The sequence below is a fragment of the Doryrhamphus excisus genome, chromosome 9 (assembly GCF_030265055.1).
Source record: "Doryrhamphus excisus isolate RoL2022-K1 chromosome 9, RoL_Dexc_1.0, whole genome shotgun sequence".
Taxonomy (NCBI): Eukaryota; Metazoa; Chordata; class Actinopteri; order Syngnathiformes; family Syngnathidae; genus Doryrhamphus; species Doryrhamphus excisus.
Window position 1 is genome coordinate 16,628,180 of NC_080474.1, and position 17,215 is coordinate 16,645,394.

At 41.1% G+C, this 17,215-nt stretch overlaps 2 protein-coding genes across 9 annotated transcripts in view; one reads left to right on the top strand and one right to left on the bottom strand.

The window, feature by feature from the left end:
* Nucleotides 1-17,215, top strand: part of pms1 (PMS1 homolog 1, mismatch repair system component) — a 28,852-nt gene that overhangs the window by 9,529 nt on the left and 2,108 nt on the right. For 3 of the 8 annotated variants that reach the window (XR_009131604.1, XR_009131603.1, XR_009131602.1), the window contains 4 exons: nucleotides 297-743; nucleotides 980-1,110; nucleotides 1,958-2,118; nucleotides 2,195-2,822. Coding sequence is in view for 1 of the 8 variants with exons in the window: in XM_058081419.1 (XP_057937402.1) it covers nucleotides 297-743; nucleotides 980-1,110; nucleotides 1,958-2,118; nucleotides 2,195-2,392 (937 nt within the window). In the remaining 7 variants the exon portion in view is untranslated. Of the gene's footprint in view, nucleotides 1-296; nucleotides 744-979; nucleotides 1,111-1,957; nucleotides 2,119-2,194; nucleotides 14,431-15,531; nucleotides 15,752-17,215 lie in introns of those variants that run through there. The other 5 variants (XR_009131607.1, XR_009131608.1, XR_009131605.1 and 2 more) reach the window with 4 other exon arrangements.
* On the bottom strand, nucleotides 9,980-14,786 carry mstnb (myostatin b). The gene is made up of 3 exons (XM_058081422.1): nucleotides 14,286-14,786; nucleotides 13,631-14,001; nucleotides 9,980-11,430 (listed from the first exon to the last, which is right to left on the bottom strand). Exons 1-3 carry the CDS (start codon nucleotides 14,665-14,667, stop codon nucleotides 11,050-11,052), a joined length of 1,134 nt encoding a protein of 377 aa, XP_057937405.1. The 5' UTR covers nucleotides 14,668-14,786; the 3' UTR covers nucleotides 9,980-11,049.

The window sequence follows — 17,215 nt, forward strand, 5'->3', positions numbered from 1 at the left end:
TGTAGTTATCAACAGCATGCAGTGGGAAGAACTCTTGGTATAGTAAATATATATAGCCAATATTGCTTGATAATCAAATTGTCTAACAAATAATAATTAATCTGCTAATTTTATTAGACAACATGCTAGGTAAGGTGACATGTATTATGGCATTGAGTAGTTTAGTCCAAATAATCCAATTTTACTTTGCCCCAAGGTGTAAATAGTGGATTAATTGACTACTTGTAGAAAGGCTTAGTTAGACAGACGACTGTTCATTACTACCATTGTTGTGTTGTGTTTTCTGTACTGTTCAGGTATGAGGACGAAGCACAAAAACACCAAAAAAACCACAGCCGCACTTGCACAAGTAAACTGGCAAACAGCGAAGGCCTGAAAGAGCGGAAGGGCCACAAACGCAAGGCTCCACTCTCGAACCAGCAGCTGCTAGACGAGCTCTTCTCTGCACAGCCCCAAAAGAAGGAGAGGAGCCCAACGCTGAAGCCCTCACAGCCCTTCCCTTTTTGCATGTCAAGCCTTCAGTTGCAGCTTCAGCGCCTTTCATCCCAGCTTGGAGCAGCACCACAGGGCCTCCGTCTTATAAACCGGCTGGCCTCTCAGAGTGCCTGGGTCATTTTATGTGGTCAGAGGCTCATGTTGTTAAACCCATTTCGGGTGCAGGAGACCTTGCTGTTTAAGAGACTCCTACAGAATAATATACTTCCAGCAGTCACTCTACAGAACCCTATACATATAACAGAAAGGTGACGTACCACTCCTTACAAGCAAACAGCCAAAGATAAATGATTTTCTATGCTTTTAATACAGATTGTCCTCTGGTTGTGAACAAGTTCCATTTCTCGACAGATACCACAAAATTACATTTTTAATGAATTTATAGTAGTGCGCTCATAACCATGAAATCACTGAACTGTTGTATTGTGCTGTATCTGCATACAGTCTGTGAAGATAACTGCTGAATACATTGTCTCTTCTGCAGATGTTTAGGGGGAACGGAATATATGGAGGCTCTATGCAACATGGAGAAACAAAACCCAGATCTGAATGGTGGGATGTTCATCTCTGACCAAAGACTTGTGGCCAATGGGTTTAAAATCAGACTTACTCCAGGTAAATGATTTAAAGGGGAGGTATTATGCTCGATTTTCGATCCTTTGTATTGCTTAAGTATTGAGTTGTGAACTCCCATAGAGCAGCTACACACGATAGAAAACTTTTGGATCTTCCAGAATCTGCGCCTATTCCAAAATACCTCTTTCAGATGCACCCTGAACAAAAGCAATAACAGAAGAACATAGTGTAAATGAATAGCTAATGATCACAAAAACTACATTATTTGGTATAGGCAGGCTTTGGCACTTTCATTAATCATGCATAGTAAATGAAACATAATATGTAATATTAAACCATGACACCATAGTACTGAAACATGCACAGACAGAAATCTTCATTATTCTGATTATTTTTCATCTCCCCTGGAAACACTTCCATGAATGTGAGTTGTTTTTGTTACTGAACTGGTTCACCACAGTCAACATTGGCACACTGCCTGAGAGCGAGACCTCTCAGTGGGGGTACAGGTGATCACAATGGTTGCCCTTTGAAAAATTCAAAGAATTTTCATAGAGCACTGCCAACCCCGGGAGAGACGTGTGCCTAACGTTGACATTAAGTGCATGAAATCTCGGAATAGTTGTTTCTCTCATATAAGTCTGAATGATTTGTGATACAGTATTTCCTCTTTAAATGACAGGTAGTATTTTTTTTGCTCGACAAGACGACTTCCTTTCAATCTGCTGGGGCTTCTTTTCGTCATTTAACACTCCATTTGGCCTTTCCTTGTTTGCCTTAGTCATCACTCAAACTGTAAATCACAATGTTTATTTATTATTATTTCCTGGAGATAGAATGTACGTCTGCAGCATATTAATCCTTGTTTTCTGCTTGTTTTGGCCAGGCGTCATGTCACCTGAGAGACATCTGGAAGTGACAGCACTGGCAGACTGCGTACCTTTCCTCGGTATAGAGGACCTCAGGGAGATCATGACTGCAGTGCATCACAGGAAGGCCAAGACTGTGCAGGAGTGTCGGCCACTGAAAGTTTCCAACTACCTACAAGTGAGAGATGTGATGAAAATTGCACCCATTGTTTTCTTGTTGCACTAATTGACTAAATTCTGACTCTTCTGCACAGAGTGAGGCCGTTCGACTTGCTCGACAGATGCCTGCACATTTATCAAGGGAGGATGTGGAGGACATCCTTAGACGGATGGAAGAACTTGGTGAGAACAGCCACATCTGTTTCCATGGAAGGCCGTTTCTACAACTCCTGTCTGACATCCCTCATACTGACCAGGAGACTAAGGCTCTGCTTAAACCTTTGGGACTATAGAACTGATGACTATCAAAACAACTACAGTGGAACCTCAGGTAGTGTATTTTTCTGTTTACATCGAAAATTATTTTTTCCCTCAATTTGCCTACATGTCCCAGTTAGTTAGACTCCAACTGTTAAAATATTTTTTATCACAAAATGTCACTGTTAGTGTTGAAACCAGAACTGGAAGTCACTGTCTCCCATCCCATCACTGGTTGATCATAGTTCTGTTAACCAACACAATTATGTTTTCTTTTGATCATGGCTTCCAAATAACCCTCAATGAGACAAAGAAAGTTGAAAGTTCCAGGACTTTGATGAAGAAAGTGAGAAACGCATCTGAAACACAATTTAAGAAATAACTTGCAGCACAATAAGAAAGTGGTGTCCATGATGTCTTGCTGCCTCATAGCCATCTTTGTCAACTATCAAGTCTTCAATCAAGGTAATAGTGATGTTAAAGTGTTGTATTAATATTTTTGTGTGTCCAGAACGTATTTTTATCTATAATTAGATTTGCTTTGGGCTGCACGGCGGACGAGTGGTTAACACATGCAGGCCTCACAGCCAGGAGACCCGAATTCAGGAACGGATTAATGATGATAACCGGGGTTCCACCGTACTTTCAATAGCATGTAATTTTTACACAACACACTTTTGGCAGTTCTTGTATATTTTTCAGTTTTGCTTCATACCTGTAGACTTCTTTGAAACCGTAATAAATGTTACACTGTGCACGCACCCTAAAGCACCTTATGCTTTAATTACAGCAATACTAGGTAGTTGTTTTGTATAGTTTTCCCTCTATATATCACCACAGTTGATATGAAATAAAACAATAGACATTTAACAGTAGACTTTCAGCCACTTTTGTTGTCAGTAAGACAACAAATGCTGCATTGCAGTGGACCTCAGTTGGACCGTGGGCCACATGTGGCCTGCTAACATAACCCAAATAATATTCCAACTAACAACAAATGCTCATCCTAGTTATTTATAACAAAAACAAAGACATTTTTTGTGAAAATGTATACACAGTAGCAGACGTTGCTAACCCCAGTGTAGTCAGAATGGTACAATCGTAAATACATGATTGATATTTTTATATGACTCGACGGTGAGCTTGATAGTTGAATCAGACTCATCTGAATCTCCGACTCGAATAGTCTACTATTCTAAGACATCCTATATATATATGTATGCGGGGTGTGTGTATGTATATATGTATATGCACAAGTCAGCCCAGGAGAGGGAGGGGAAATCAAACCCAAGTTCAGCAGAGTATGACCGGAGTTCAGCCATAACTTTCTTAAAAAAAAAAAAAAAAGTATCTGGAGTAGAATCATCTCTTCAAATCTCCCAAGCCATAGCCATTAATAAGTCAGCAATACTAATAAAAGACTCATAAGCCAAGGATGTGACGAGAGAGATGTGCCAGCCCCATAAGTCTGATCCTTCAATTAGTGCCAGCTGTCAGTCCCATACTGTAGTATGGACAGATATTTGGTTACGATCCCAGGCTGCATAAATGCTTGCACTGTAATGTCAACCTCTTAGTTGAAAGTGACACTTCATTTAGACTTGCGGGCTAATAATTCTGTTTAGTTTGGCTGCTGCTTCCTGTGGGAAACCGAGTAAAATGAAAAACTGGAATACACTGTGTTGAATCTAAGGATAGAGTAGTAACAGGAATATTGTGTTTTCTTACCCATAGAGTGCATAAATGCTTTTAGAATGGGCCGGTGGTGATCAGTGTAGGGAAAATAACTGTGTAACATAGTTATTTGTTAACTTTACCCAACAGAATTACTTATTGTTCTGAGTGCTACTGTGTATGTAAATATTTTCTAAAGGTAATATCTTACCTAATAATAATGCATTTTTTGACTGATGTGACTCCAGAACGACTTAGTGTTGAAAGTATGACATATAATTAATTTTTTTAAGTCCCAGAAACTTTTTGTTAAAGTTAGTTGAAGCCTCATAGCTCTTAATACCTGTGATAATGGCTCACATCATTATGTAATTAAGATATAATTTATTGTCATGTGTACAGTAAGAAAATAAACTTTATGTAACTGTATTTTTACATTACCGACCATTCCAGGTCGCTTGAAGTCAGCTGGGATAGGCTCCAGCATACGGTAACCCTAATAAGGATAGGATGTATAGAAAGATGGATGGATGGATGTTTACATTACACATTCCATTTTTAAATATATTGATGACTAATATATTTTGATTAATCTTCCTCAGATTTCAGACCCAATGGCCTCATGCATGCTGTACATTTTTAATATTTCTGTTCCTAAAAACACACCTCGTCTTAACTACTAATTAGTTTTCCACAGTAAGCATGATTTCTTAAATATACAATACATGTGTACAGGAAATGCCCCACATACTTTGTACTGTACTGTAAAGAATATGGTCACGAGACATTTTCACTCACTACGCTCTCCTAAGAATCTCTCCAATGGAAAAAGTGAAATCTGATTGCTTACCTTAATAATAATAATAATAATAATAATAATAATAATAATAATAATAACAATAATAATAATAATAATATAGTTAGGCCAGTGAAAGGTCAACCCTCACCACGTGTCTTGTTTTACGTGAGAGGAGCCTCCCACATATAGCGCTAGTATCGATGCAGGGTAGATGCTAGGCAAAGTGCCCGTTGGAAGGGAATACATAGCGATGAGGACCTCTGGCCTCAGTTCGCCCACCTCCCTTAAGCTTTCCATCCCTCACTCCAGCATGAAGTCTTGTGTGAAACTTGTCACTCTTGTAAACACGCTCCACAGTTTCTTGTGTCACGAAATGTATGCAGCAGCAGAATTTGCTCCACGCTTGCTACTCTTATCACCCAAGGGGCATATCAGAGTAATTGGGGAGGATTAACTGTTTAAAAGGTCAACAGAGTGCCTTTGCCAGCTGTCTTTTATATCACCTGTTGTATTTTTTTTTTCCATGATTGAACAGACTTGAATGAATGAATGCAATAATGACTGCAAGCTGCAAAATATCTACACTTTGATATAAGAACACTTCCAGGGTCTTGAAGATGCAAAGCTCCTGTTACTGCCCTAATTTACAGAGCTCCTCATGCTCCGTGTTGCATTCAACACCCAGTGTAACTGTAGACCTCTTTCACAACCCAACAGTAATCCTACTCTTTAGCAGAGTCATTAAATCTAAAATAAATATCAGCGAACTATATTTAACATCTTTTACCACTATTTTTGGAGCTGTGATTAGTAGCGCTTTTGCCTGTGTGCAGGCAACTGTTTAGAAATGTTTGGAATGCAGAAAACGCTATAACATTAATGAAGTTTACATTTTACATTGACACCCTTACTTCTTATACATCAAACATTGACAAAGTATACGCTGACAACATTGAAAAATTTCAAACATACCCGATTTCACTTTTTCTGAATGTATTTCAACTGTAAAAAACTATCAGTTTTTCTAATGCTGTGCTTTCAGTTTAATGCATTGCACACGTCCATTAATGTCATTTCCTTTAAATGCATTGTGCACAACATATATACCATGAATGGTGTTTGTCATATTTGAAAATCTACCCATCCCTCTGACAGATGTGACAGGCCACTGTATTTGTTTGTGGTCAGAGTATAGCATATCATCTGGAGACAGGAGGTTTCCAAAATCTGCCCTCTCTCGGCCTCTTTGGAGGAACATATATTCTTCAACACTGTCAGTGTTGTCCCTAGAGAGACACTTTTTGTGGTCTTGAACCCTGGATGACCTGGGGCTACAAGTTTGGAGGGGTCAGGTTAACCCCTCTGTGAAAACAAACACTAACAGTGAGGAATATTGTAAACATATCGAGGAGTGGACTTCAACTTTGTCTCCGAACTGATAGTGGCAGAATGGAGTCATTAATCATTCGATGGCTTCCCAGAGGTGACTGTCAGTCTTAAAGTAGGAATAGTGATTCCTCATCGCTAAGTGAAAAAGCAAACAGAGAGGAGACGGGAAGAATAAATCACTCAAGAGGCTAAGACAGGGAGCATTCAACAGCTTGCCATCTGGCCGTTATCATGTCCTGGGTTTATTTTATTGCTTTTCATTACTTTCCGTAGACCCAGGAGAGATTTAAACAAACAAGCTATCAGTCTGGCCTCACGCTCTTCTGCTGCTAGTTTAAGTAGTCACAATGTGCATCATGAACGCAGGCCCCGAAATGATAAAGCCAATTCCGTTGTGTGAGACGAAAGAGTTCTACTCCTGGTCCCTATGACTATAACAATTATGATCATTGTAAAGACATTCATCTCTCCTTCGAGGACTAGCTTCACTGCAGCATGGTGCCCTTTGTGTTTCATCATCCTCCGCATCTTTAGCTCCCCTAAAAGACTGCATTAGTCTATTTTACCTGCACCCCTGCTTCCTTCCTCCAGCCCAAGTCCATGTGCAACTGTTTTTATGTACATATTACAATAAGAAATTTTTTATTAGCTGCATAACTCAAACTGTCAGAACATCAAGAAGGCAGGCTCTGCGGATGTAGCTAATAATTGATGCAATCAGGTAACTGCTAACTGATAATCACCATTGATTATGATTTGTGTTCATTTCACATGAATTAATGGTGCAGAATTGATGTCGATTTGTACATCCCACTTTAAGTGAAATATAATGTTTCACCAAAAACAAGCTTATCGGAGTGTCATCAACTTCAGACCAACGGCCAGACAGTGTAGGGCAACCTGGACTTAAAAGCGACTCTCCACTGTGTCAGCTACCAGCACCTTTTTTTTAAAGAAACTGATCATATCTATTTATTTACTTCATCTATACTGTACAGACTGAATTTGAAACACCTAAATGCAACAATCTGGAGAGCAGTGACGCATACAAGCATATTCAAGAGTCAAATTGCATGCTGAGGATGACAAATTCATACATGTTGGCAGGTCTGCACTAATATTGAAAGTCCTTACTGCTTCTCACGCCCCAACTGACAGTTCACCGCGGCCCCCTCGGGCGGCCCGCCCTACTATTTGAGAAGCACTGAGCTAAGGCGACAATATGTCCATTCCGTGTGTGTAAACCTCAATTTGTCCATATACCCAACATGTGTGCTGAACTGATGTAGCGACATGATGTCAGTGCTTGAATGAGGCACCTTCTGAGTGTGTGTGTGTGTGTGTGTGTGGCTTGAGCAGGATTAACTTCTACAGTGAACTTGCAGCAAGGCGGACACAAGTTAGTAGTACATAATTTGTAAATTGTTGCTGGAATTCCAACAGGCAAGCAGTGTAGATTATGTAGACGCGGCTTCTCTGAGCTAGCTGGGACGATGCAGTGGTTTGCAGAGCAGGGGAGCCTGATTCTCCCAGTAGATGCTTCAGTGGGAGCCAGAGGAAGCTCTAACGCTTGTCTAACGACCAGGTTAAAGGTGACTTCAATTCCCTCAGTTCTATTGGTCATTTTGTCATGCTCTGTGTTGTTTGTTTTCCTTAGTTTCTGTTTTGGACTTATTTTGTATCCCAGTTTCCTCATTTGCACAATTTCCAGGGGCTTACTTTGTGTTCTGAGTGGGTGAGGTACCACAATTTAGTTCAGCTTTTCGCTGCTTCATTACTTGTGTTAGATGTGTTTGTTAAAACCAAGAATTCTAATGCTTCTCACTGCTTCACTATTTTTCACCCTTACCCTTTCACCTCCAAATATTTATATATACTGTGTAAACAGTATTTCAAATTTAACCAGGTTCCATACATGCCAGCTCTTTTAATGTTACACAACAAGAATCACGTCCAATAACAGGGTCTCCAGCTGTCTTGGACTACTCTAATAGCCCCTAACATCCTTCTTGCCTGTTCTCTCACTCTCACTTCCTCACCTGTCAGAGGTGGAATGTCGCTGGCGAATGCAATGCCCCAGAGTCCCACCATCAACAGATGTAGTGACGCTCAGTCGAAATGTTTCAAACTAACGAGGGACAAACAAGCAGTTACAAACAGTGCAGGACAGCCTGACACGGAAGTTTAGCAGCGCCTAAGCAGAGTGTGGACTGCCATGACTTTTTCATTTATTTGTACTGAGCAAGTTAATCATGTCATTTAATCTTAATATCATCCATCCATTACATTTCTCAAGGGCCTATGTCAGCACACTTTTTGATGTGAATCATCATCAAATAAAATATAAATGTACTCATCAATTAAATTATTTTCAAACTACTGCCACACTGAGAAATATGCTGTATTTCAGATGGTCCATTTATTCATTCATTCATTTTCTACCGCTTATCCTCACAAGGGTCACGGGGGTGCTGGAGCCTATCCCAGCTGTCTTCGGGCGAGAGGCGGGGTACACCCTGGACTGTTCGCCAGCCAATCACAGGGCACATATAGACAAACAACCATTCACACTCACATTCATACCTATGGAAAATTTGGAGTCACTAATCAACCTAGCATGTTTTTGGAATGTGGGAGGAAACCGGAGTACCCGGAGAAAACCCACGCATGCACGGGGAGAACATGCAAACTCCACACGGAGATGGCCGAGGGTGGAATTGAACCCTGGTCTCCTAGCTGTGAGGTCTGCGCGCTAACCACTCACCAACCCTCGGAGGGTCTAAATATTAGAAATAGTACTCAATATAATGCATAGGAGTGATTCTGGGTGCCTTCACTTCAAGGGGCATGATCATAATCATATAAAAATGTATTGCAAATACACAGGGGAAACAGTTTGAAATATATATATATAACATGATCTGATGTCAATTTCAGCCGATTTTGCTGCATCCGAAACATGTGTAAGTAAGGGCATTATAAACATTTTTAAAGCAGCTGACTGAGCACATAGTGCAAGTAAGCATCTTGCATGTCTTGCATCATTGCCATCAAGATGGTAGAATCTAAAAATGTTCCCCGATGAAAAGACATTTTGTGGATCTCACTCCACTTGACGTCTGCTCTCTGCTGGGCCGTGGCTCTCATCCAGCTCTCAGCAGGAAAGGAAGTGGCTCTCTGGGCCATTGCTCAATTCGCCATCTACTGGGCGGAAGTCAACTCTCAATGAGGCTGCCAGCCCAAGAGGTCATGCTGTCAGAGCACACTAGAGTTCACATCCTCTCATTAGATTGCAATACCCTCAGCATCCCTAAGTGGAAAATGAATAGCTGAGTCATGGAAATAGCGCCCCTCATGAAGGTTTATGGTGGGCTTGGGCACATGGCATCGGGTGGGTTGAATATGTCTGTTGTCATTTTACTCTCTGCTTACTCACACCACGTTTGTCTGTGTCATTTATCAGTTTACAACATGTGTTGAAGACATAAAGATTCTCAGCTGCTGAGGCGTGATGGGGGCTCTCAGCTTCCCTCAAGGAACACAGGCCAAGTTATTGGTTGAGAGCCCCTACAAATGAACTTACATACAATTACATACAATTACTCTTTCAGGACCTCAATGTCAAATAATGAGTATAGAGTATATTATGTCTTCAGATACTGACTGACAAAATTCAGATATGTATCATTTGGACATTCAAACAGGACAAAACTCATCAACAAGCTATAAACTTTATTTGTTGAAGTAGTTATACAGAGTTGCTACATCACATCTGCCATCTTGTTAGACTGTCGTTTATTATTTTTTACCAAAAGTGGTTCAGAAAAGCAACTCCTAAAGGAAACAAAGGCATACAGTATGTACACATTACAAACATATCAAAATCAGTTTTTACAACAAGTTTTTGGTAGCAACCAATTCTTTCTATTGGTGTGCCATAGTGCAAACTGCATTGTACAGATTATTACGTCCACATTCATACGTACTGATAATCTATTTCTATCTTTAACACTGCATTCCTTGTGCCTTCAGTTCAAGTTCTTTGACGCTGTAAATAGGATTTTACGACCACAATACATGTGAGTGATGATCACATGATGTTCTTCTAGACCAGGGGTCGGCAACCCGCGGCTCTCCATCCTCCTTGTTGTGGCTCCCTTCGTAAAGCTTGAATACTTACTAAGGGAAAATGCACAAAAATAACTGACTTTCTGCAAGACCATAAATGCATCATGGCTGAGTTCTGAGGAAGTGAGAGGAAGATGCTGTTTGCCTGCTTGTGTTCTTTGATACGTGACAGAAGTATTGTCCCACCAGCCGTAAGCTAACCATTATAACCATCTATATGCTTGCTATGTGGCGAGAAACAACAAAAAAGGGGTTGAAAGACATTTTCAGAACGCCCATTTTCTGAAAAGCACCTAATAAAGGTTGCCGACCCCTGTTCTAGACGGTAAAAAAATACGCCAGAAAGCTCTTTGGCTTTGAGGAGCATTTGGACTCCTTAAGTTGTGAGTTGAGTGTTTTTAGGTGGGTGAAAGGGAGAAACAGTATTAAGCACAGACCATTGAGTCGAAGAACTGATCGTTTCTGTCTACATTCATGTGTGTGTATTTTTGCATCCTCCATTAAGCCTGTATGGCTAACATTTCACCGGAAAAGAAAAAAAAAGGAGCTACAGTATGACACATGTCAAAGCTTATTGGGACCTCTAGTGTGGTTCTATTGCACTGTGTTCTGCAGGAAAGTACTGGAATTGGTGTTTAGATCAAAAAGTCTGTAGTGAAGGCCCCTAAATCCTGCCTCCCTTATCAGGCTCGAAGTGGTGGCTCAAGAGCACCCACAACGGTCCACCACCATGGAGGGGATCTTGCCGTAGATGATCTGCTCTTTGCGATTAAAGTAGAGCATGTTGATGGGCGACATCTTGGTAGGGGTGCAGCATGGGCCCGCGTTCCCTCTGGGGTTGGCTTTGTTCACAAGGTGGGTGTGCGGGTACTTCTGCAAATGCATGTACTCACACTCCCCTGAGCAGTAATTGGCCTTGTAACGCTTTGGCGCGATAATCCAGTCCCAGCCAAAGTCTTCAAAGTCTACTGTGAGTGGATAACGGCAGCATCTGGACTCTGGAGAGTTTTCATCACAGTCCAGGCCGGAGTCTCTTTTCATGCGTTTGGGGCCTTCTGAGAGCTTCACCTCCATGAACGGTTGCTGCAATGAGAGTGTGTGTGTGCACTTGTAAATAGTTCACACAAAGCAGGTCACCAACAACATCTGGCTAATATGCTGAAGTCTGATGCCGACTGCTTCTGTCAGCTGGTGTGCCAACATGGCATAATAATATTATGAAACTTTGATTTCAAGAAATTAAATCAAAGGACGCCTGGTTGGACTCCGCTCTTGAACGCTCTAATTGCCTCAAAGCATGTTCTTCGTGTCTGAGCTGCCATTGATAGTTGCAGTGTACGGGCTCAATTAGTCTGATTTGCACAACCACACACAAAACTTTAAGGAATGTGGTTCTGTTGAACTTATTACCGATGAAATCAAGCATGCGACTGATTTTCACCTCATTCAGAGCTTGGCATTAGCCCAGATGTCCACTAAGTGTTTTTTTGAGTAACAACTTTCAAAAGTGCATGAATGTTTAATCACCCGCTGACTGTGCAGAGTGTCTCTGCTTCCTGAAACCTTAAGAACAGAGACCCAGCATGGATTGTGAGTCGCTTTTGACCGGGTCACCGATTGTCTGCTGTAAGTTTTTTTATTGATCAATGAGCAGGCACACAGATTCTTGGCAAAATTGTTGTAAATGTCTTCTAATTGGGGTCGCACATTGAATCTTGGCTCGATAGCTCGATAGACTATTGAGATAGAAAGTGTGAGACATAGATAGATATGATTTTAAGACATGCATATAAAATAAACCTCATAAATTTAATGTACCAGTGTCATAATCCTTAAGTATCTGACTTCCTGTTCCCACCAACTCAACACTACAGCTCCAGTATGTTCATCAATTCCGATATTTCCACTCATATGTGACCGCTATCTGATTTTTCCATGTCAGTGTGAACACTAAATACGACATACATCATCGAAAGGCATGGTTTATCATGCAAGACTTGGATAAAGGTGGTCACCGATGTTCTTCTCATACGAAAATTACTTTAAAAATGGCAGATTTCGTCAATATCTCACCACTCCTGCTTCCGATATCTACCCACATGCTCGCAAGTTGTCTACGAACTGCCATAACCAAAATTATTGCCCTCTTTCTTCTTAATCTCCTACATGGAATCATTTGGTTGAGAAAATATTGACTCCCATTGCATAAAATCCTTGAAGTTGCCTCGAATCCCTAACGATAACGGAGAGCATGCTAGTGTTGCGCATATTGATACCGAAATATTGATACTTCCGACTGCTCTAAAGTCGATTCTCAAATCAAAATATCGATACTTTTGATACTTTCAGATATATGATTTTGTCCTTTTGTTTTTTTATGATGTTGTGTATTAGCTTGGCTAGCAACTCGCTACCTCAATATACTAGAGAAGTACTCAGATAGACCTCCGCTAGTCCCCCCCGTATATTTGGATCAGTCTTTGATATTAGTAGAACCTGTTGGAAAATTGTCCTGTATTTTATTTTTTTTTAAAAGTGCTGTGACCATTTTTTGTGACGTTACATGCCCAAATGCAGAAAATGGTCCCGATTTCGCAATGTCAAAGAAACCTTCAAATTATTCCCGGTGATCCCGATCACCCCCAAAATTGTATCACTTCTTCCATAGCCCGTTTCCAACAATTCTTGAAAATTTTATTCAACTCCATTCAGAACATTTCATGTTATTTTGAACAAAAAACAGATAAACGCTGACTGAAACATAACCTCTGTACTGCGTTTACGCTGCTCTATGTGAAGGTAATATAGGATTATGTCTTCATTCTTTGTGTTTATGATTTGGGGATGGGATTGGAAATGAAATCAGTAATATCACGCATCACTAAGAGCACACCCTGCTGCAATCTTTACTTTTATAAATTCGTAAACACATGAAAATATGTGTGACATCGCTCTTTTGTGCATGCACATCCCTTTCTGTGCGCTTTGCATTCACATTAACAAGTTACATACATAAATGACCAAATAATAATCAGATTTAAACCAAAAATCCATCATACTATGTGGCTGGAATGTCAGTTTTTTATTCACCTATTGGACAGTTATTATTGAAATTCTGCCTGACTGGGCAAATGTCTCAGGCCTATAAGGATTATGGGTATTTAACACAAAATGACCGACTCCAATGAAAGACTCTCCCCTACCATGCAAGCAGTTGGTGCCCACTGAACTTATTTGATGTAAAATGACATTACTCTCAGATAGACATAGAAAGATCGCTCACCAGTCCTTCTACTCCTGGCTCAGCGGATGTCACGGCCAAATCATTCCCTCTGTTGTCAAAGGCGTTTATCTCGATGCCCCAGTTGGTCTCCGGCTGACGCAGCCACACGGTCAGCACTTGTTTGACGTCTATACTTTGCCAAGAACTAACTCCAGCATTCACGTCGATCTTCAAGGAGCGGATCCTTATGTGTCTGTTGCCGTCTGAAACCGGCATCAGTCTGGAGATTTGCAGGAAGACTGTGGTAGCCTCGTCAGCGGGACGCAGGTGGACCCATAGCTGAGCCCGGAATATACGGCTGGCTTGAAACTTTTGGGTGAAGGAGAAGAAACAGCATTTTGGTTCTCCTTTTACTTGGACGACAGTCGAAGCTGGAGGGAGAGAGGAAGGAAAGGGAAAAGGGTGCTTGAAATGTCAGATACTTCTCAGATAACGCTTCTCTGTGCGTAACGACCATGCGCAAAGCCCGTGGTCATCCATTCGGAAATTTTATTTCTAAATATGCCTTTATTCCTTTATTAAATACTTATTTAAGAGCATCGCGTCGTTAACTCTATAAAATAATTCACAAGTTGTCAAAAAATATAAGCTCATCCGTGCGTAAATCGGCTGCCATGCAAATTTAAGCGTCAACAAACAGAGCAAAAACAATTACGTTCAGTAGCCATCATCATTATAGTCTCGGTGACTGCATGCTCGTCGTCCTCCTCCATCACCACATCCTTGTTATCGTCTCCCAGTACGTCGTACTGGTCGAGAAGCTGCTGCAGCGGCGGCGCTTTAGGCAGGAGCTGCTTCACAACATCGCGGCTAATATTGGGAGCCTCTTTCATTCGCAGTTTGCTCAGAATCTGAGATTTGATGGCGTTCAGCCGCATGGTTTTGATTTGCTGGCGGACGTCGCAGGTGGAGCACTGCTCGGAGTCCTCCGGACTGGTGCTGGAAGGCTGCGGGTGCGTCTCTCGGTCGCTCAGGGCGACTGGAGCCAAAAAAACCACCAGCAAAGTCAAACACAAGGGTAATTGAGACAGACGCATTGTCTCCAACGTGTGGGAAAAGTTTCAAAAGGATCCCGCGGTGAGGGTTGGACCAAGTGTTTGGAGTTAATGTCCCACGCTGATCACACGTTATTAGTGCGCACGTTTTTATAGTCCAACTTTAGCCTGTTTTGTGGCGTCCAAAAATATGATTGGTTGGGCAGGCAACAATGACTTTTAACCGTGAAAACGTTTCCCCCCTCTGTCAAACCATAAAGGGATTGGGAGCATGTGCTTAAACGTGTCCGCAGATGCAGACTGTGGATAGATTTACTTTCTGCACAAGGATTGTGCAACCGGAGGAACAAACTTGACCTATTATCTATGATCTTGGTCTATGTGCCATGAAGACACGCTTTTGATCACGTCACAGAATGCTTCAAGTTCACGTTAGCCCCTGCAGACCTACAGATACTTGTTATAACTGGACCTTGTTAGCAGGAAAACACAAACCTTGCATGGATCAAAAAACGTTGGCCAACAAAAACATTCATTCATTTTCTACCGCTTTTTCCTCACGAGGGTCGCGGGGCATGCTGGAGCCTATCCCAGCATTCACACTCACATTCATACCTATGGACAATTTGGAGTCACCAATTAACCTAGCATGTTTTTGGAATGTGGGAGGAAACCGGAGTACCCGGAGAAAACCCACGCATGCACGGGGAGAACATGCAAACGCCACACAGAGATGGCCGAGGGTGGAATTGAACCCTGGTCTCCTAGCTGTGAGGTCTGTGCGGCCCCAACCGCTGTGCAGCCCCAACAAAAACATGTTTATATATTGTTGTAACAATGTATAAATATATGCAATATTTGAACATTCATTCATTCATTCATTTTCTACCACTTTTTCCTCACAAGGGTCGCGGGGCATGCTGGAGCCTATCCCAGCTGTCTTCAAGCGAGAGTCGGGGTACACCCTGGACTGGTCGCCAGCCAATCACAGGGCACATATAGACAAACAACCATTCACACTCACATTCATACCTATGGACAATTTGGAGTCGCCAATTAACCTAGCGTGTTTTTGGAATGTGGGAGGAAACCGGAGTACCCGGAGAAAACCCACGCATGCACGGGGAGAACATGCAAACTCCACACAGAGATGGCCGAGGGTGGAATTGAACCCTGGTCTCCTAGCTGTGAAGTCTGTGCACTAATCACTCCCCAACAAAAACATGTTTATATATTGTTGTAACAATGTATAAATATATGCAATATTTGAACAACACAACAAAATCAAGGATGTTCCGATCAGGATTTGATGCTGCAGATACCGATTATCCATGAGTGGAATCGTCCGGTACCAATACCGATCACATACATGCAGTGTAAATGTTTAAATGTACTACTGGCTATGTTACTAATGTCACCAAGGTTTTTTTTTCTGTGACAGTTTGCCCGCCTCAGAGCTCTTATCAAACAAAGTGCAACTATCTGAGTAAATCCGGTATAAACTGCTCTTCTGCCATTTTGATTTGAAAAGCTATATTGTATATAGCACCAAATTCAAAACTATTCCTAATAAGGATCCCAAATTCAGACCAAATGTGAAAATAATTTAACTGTATATGACAAAATAGCATATTAAAAAGGCATAAGACAGTCAAAAGTGATGATTTTAACTGCGGCAAAGCATGCTGGGAAGTGCTTATCTGCCCATTCCACAGATGGAAACTTTTCCAGGTGACACATCTCATGGATTGTGGTTTTTTCCCTTTTGTTGATATAAAATACTGTAGCTTTTGCCGGACATGAATAATAACAAGAATAATAAAGAGGTGGATGTTCAACAATCACTTAATTGGTAAGGAAGTACACCAAAACATCCATAGTCGTATATCTGCAGAATATTAGACATTTCTAGCAGGAGTGAATGGACATATTTACCCCACTATGATGTAAAAAAAGGCCATGTTGGCTTTGAGTGTGAGTCAAAACTGTCTGATAATCATAATTTTATATTTTTCTTTTCTTGCTGATCTGGTGAGCAATAACAATATAGCAATATTATATAATAAAGCAAAATTTTGTTAAGTTTGAGTCTGTATGTGCAAATAAAACAAGTGAAATTACATTCAATTATTGGTTCACGTGGGGGGGGGGGCTGAAGGCTTATTTATGGGGGCCCAAAATGTGGTGATGCCCCCACCTGCTTCATACAACTTGTATTATTACTTCAATGCAACCTGCATGAAGGCTCAGATCTCAGATGCATAATACACGAGTGCCCTCTATCGGATTTTAATTGTAATAACATTCAATATGCACTGTAAACAATCCCACGATGGCTACACAACATACAGTACTTACATTTACTATATGTCATAACTCCACTTAGCAATTTGAAATTGCACAAACATTTCAATAATCACAATAAAACACAAAGCAAGTGCTTAAGCAAACACATACAATATAAAATGTTTGAGCAAAATAAGCCCATCCATCCAAAATATCATTCTTACCTTTTAGTTCTTTGTTGTAAAAGTCTGATCACCTCCTGGTGAGTGTGGAGTTACAGTGGTATGAAAAATTTATTGCCCTC

Excerpts from the sequence above, each read along its gene's own strand:
- mstnb (XM_058081422.1), bottom strand. The coding sequence starts at position 14,667 with ATGCGTCTGTCTCAATTACCCTTGTGTTTGACTTTGCTGGTGGTTTTT. Across the intron at positions 14,002-14,285 it reads AATGATGATGGCTACTGAAC|CTTCGACTGTCGTCCAAGTA; the intron begins GTAATTGTTTTT and ends CTCTCCCTCCAG. Across the intron at positions 11,431-13,630 it reads AGCCAGGAGTAGAAGGACTG|CAACCGTTCATGGAGGTGAA; the intron begins GTGAGCGATCTT and ends CTCTCATTGCAG.